General features: G+C 37.2%; 1 protein-coding gene across 1 annotated transcript; it reads right to left on the minus strand.

The window, feature by feature from the left end:
• Positions 1-2,835: 2,835 nt before the first annotated feature.
• On the minus strand, positions 2,836-3,243 carry LOC147481751 (uncharacterized). The gene has a single exon (XM_086579028.1). It carries the CDS (start codon positions 3,241-3,243, stop codon positions 2,836-2,838), a length of 408 nt encoding a protein of 135 aa, XP_086435154.1.

Below are 3,243 nucleotides of genomic sequence, written 5' to 3' on the forward strand. Positions count from 1 at the left end.
AAAAAATCTGAAATTTTTACAGTAATTTCCTAAGACGTCTATCAAGTAGCCTGTAAAATTTCAGATCGATCGGAGCAGTGAAAGTCCCTCTACAGCCCTCCAAAGTTTGCGAAACCGTTTTCGGACACAATACAAACAACCGAATGGTTAACCCATCAAAACAAATCCAAAATTTCCAAATTTTTACTGGAGACTCCTGACAGATTCTAGTTGTTCCTGTAAAAATTTAGAGCAATTGGATGTCTACAACCTCTCCTTATTGGATGGTGTTCCAGATATTAAGTGTTTGCAACACTGCAGAAACACACTGGAAACACTCTACTATTTAGGAGGTCAAAACAAATCAAAACTCATCAAATTTTTACTACAAACTCCTGGATTAGGATAGATACTCCTGTAAAAATTATAGAATTTTTAGAACTCCCTAAGTAACCTTATTCGTCTGTTTTTCAAGAACATACGGTGTGAAAACTGAAATGCAGCACTGTAAAGATCGTATTTTTTCACAAGGTAAACCAACTTTGAAAAATCTGAAAATATTCTAGTAAATCAACAACACATTAAATATTATGTATGAATATTTTCAGAATTTTCGAAAATTTAGAAATACCTTCACCGCAGTGTTTTTCTCTGTGAATCCAAGAGCCCTAAAGCTGAAACAAAGAACAGTTCGAAAATTCAAGAAATAAGAATGAAAAATTAAAAGGGTGGGTGGGTAGAGAATGGGGATTGCCCCTTGATTCAAGCAATTGAATTCTTGTCTTGAACGAGATTAAGATGGCAGGCGGCGCCATTTGATAACCGTAAAAATGATAGAATCCTAAATATTAATGTTAACAAGAACACTAATACGTAATCCTACCGTTCTTACGTTTAAATCAATTCTTCTTACTCTCAAAACATAATCATGCAATACAACGAGTAAGGATTTCGTTCCACTCTTAAACCCTCAAGACTTAAATAGAATTCAATTATTCAAACACAAGGAACAGTGAGAGTGATGTGTTTGGTGTTTAAATTAAAACTAATTATAAATTTAAGACAACTAAATCTAAAGATTCTAACTTTATGAAATTTAACAAACAATAATTAAAATCTAACATCAATAACTACGAAATGACTAACAACCAAGAAATGAAATTAGATCTAAGCAATAGATAAATGACAAAATCGAATTTGATCAATAATAAACTACTTGATTTATCTAATGAAGCAATAACAATATTTTAATACTTTAAATTAAAACAAGGGAAATGAAAACTAATAAAAATGGAGATTCAAAACTAGATCTAGATCTAAAACTAATCTAGATCTTTTTTCTAACCCTAAACTCCATTAACATTAGCTTCCTAACCTAATCGCCATTAACAAAGAGCTAAGCTTTTGTTTTTATACATCCAGATCTAAAAATCGTGCATGGGCTTGGAGCCATGTTTTTTTGGGCCGAGAATCGGGCCCAAAACCCAATTCCTTCAAATCCAAAAGGCCTCTTCACCTGCAGTTGGCTTCCACAGACTTTTCGTCCACTTCTGCTCCTCTGATTGGGTCAAGGCTTAGACCATTGGAAAGCTCTTTCCGAGCCGGTCGTTTTGACATAAGGTAGGCCTCATTCCGAGGTCCGAGTCCAAAGATATGGCATTCGAAGTTCTCACGACTTTTGCTCCTTTATCTCGCTAAAAGTGGCACATTTCTCGCATAATGGACTTTGAAGCCCGAAAATGCATAAAACACGTAATCAGTATTAACTCTTACTTATTATTCACATAATTGGTCTAACAATATGATTATTAAGGGGTTAAAACTACAGTTTTGGGCTCTTATCAGTCATGAGTAGGATAACGTCTCTCGTGTATCTTCAACTGTCGTGAAGCATACGACACCACCTTCTAGTCTTGCATTAACACACAACCCAAACCAATTCCACTAGCATCTGTAAAAACCACTAGTTTTCCGCCTCTAGTCGGGATTACTAGAATTGGAGTTGTAGTCAACCTCTGTTTCAATTTTAAGAAAGCCTTCTCACAATCATTAGTCCACATAAACTTCACATCCTTCCTAGTTAACTTCGTGAGCGGAGCTGCAATAAGCGAGAACTTCTCAATAAATCTCCGATAATATCCCGCTAACCCCAGGAAACTCCTAATCTCTGTAACAGTGGTTGGTTGTTTCCATTCTTTCACTGCAACAACCTTCTCAGGGTCTACAACAATCCCTTCACTAGATACCACATGTCCCAAGAAACGAATTTCTTCCTCCCAAAAATGGCACTTGCTAAACTTAGCGCAACTTCGTTTCTCTCAACGCGTCAGATCACTATCTTCAAATGCATCTTATGTTCTTCTGTGTTTTGTGAATACACTAAAATGTCATCAATGAAAACAATCACAAATTTATCCAAATAGGGCCTAAAAATACGATTCATCAGGTCCATAAAGAATGCAGGTGCATCCATCAACCCAAAAGGCATCACAGAAAACTCATACAACCCATACCAAGTTCTAAATGCAGTCAAAGGAATACTCTTCTCTTCAACTCCCATCTGATAATAACCAGTCCTTAAATCAAACTTTGAAAATATCTTAGCCCCTTTCAACTGGTCCAACAGATCATCAATCCTAGGAAGCGGATACTTATTTTTTATAGTCACCTGGTTCAAATCCCTGAAGTCAATACACATCCTCAAAGTACCATCCTTCTTTGAAACAAAAATAGCAGGCGCACCCCATGGTGAGTTGCTCGGTCGTATGAATCTGTCATATACACCTTAAAAGATTCAAACCCCTATACTCAAAAGATATGGTTAAGCCACAAACAAAAACATTAAAACTTAAACTCTTACTCCTTCTTGAGTAATTCCTCAACTTGCACTTTCATTTCGTCCAAAAGCTTAGGTGCCAACTGGTAAGCTGACTTTGAAACTGGTGCAGTCCCCGGTAACAAGTCTATACGAAACTCCACCTCCCTCTTGGGTGGCAACCCTGGAATCTCCTGAAAAACATCTTCGAAGTCTCTCACTACTTCCATATCACTGATATCCCTCGTGGGTATCTTTATAGAGCACATGAAGCTAGACATCACCGAGTCCTCCTTACTAACACAGGTGTGAATCAACCTCAGCATGCCAGGTGTATTCACTATAACCTCCCTCCTCGCACAATCCAGGGTAACATGATAACGCGTCAACCAGTCCATACCAAGTATGAAATGGAAACCCTCAAACCCCAAAATGATCAAGTCTACCAT

Source organism: Coptis chinensis, chromosome 8 (assembly GCF_015680905.1).
Source record: "Coptis chinensis isolate HL-2020 chromosome 8, ASM1568090v1, whole genome shotgun sequence".
Taxonomy (NCBI): domain Eukaryota; kingdom Viridiplantae; phylum Streptophyta; class Magnoliopsida; order Ranunculales; family Ranunculaceae; genus Coptis; species Coptis chinensis.

What these genes read in the sequence shown, in the direction of transcription:
- LOC147481751 (XM_086579028.1), bottom strand. Translation starts at nt 3,243, where the DNA reads ATGGTAGACTTGATCATTTTGGGGTTTGAGGGTTTCCATTTCATACTT.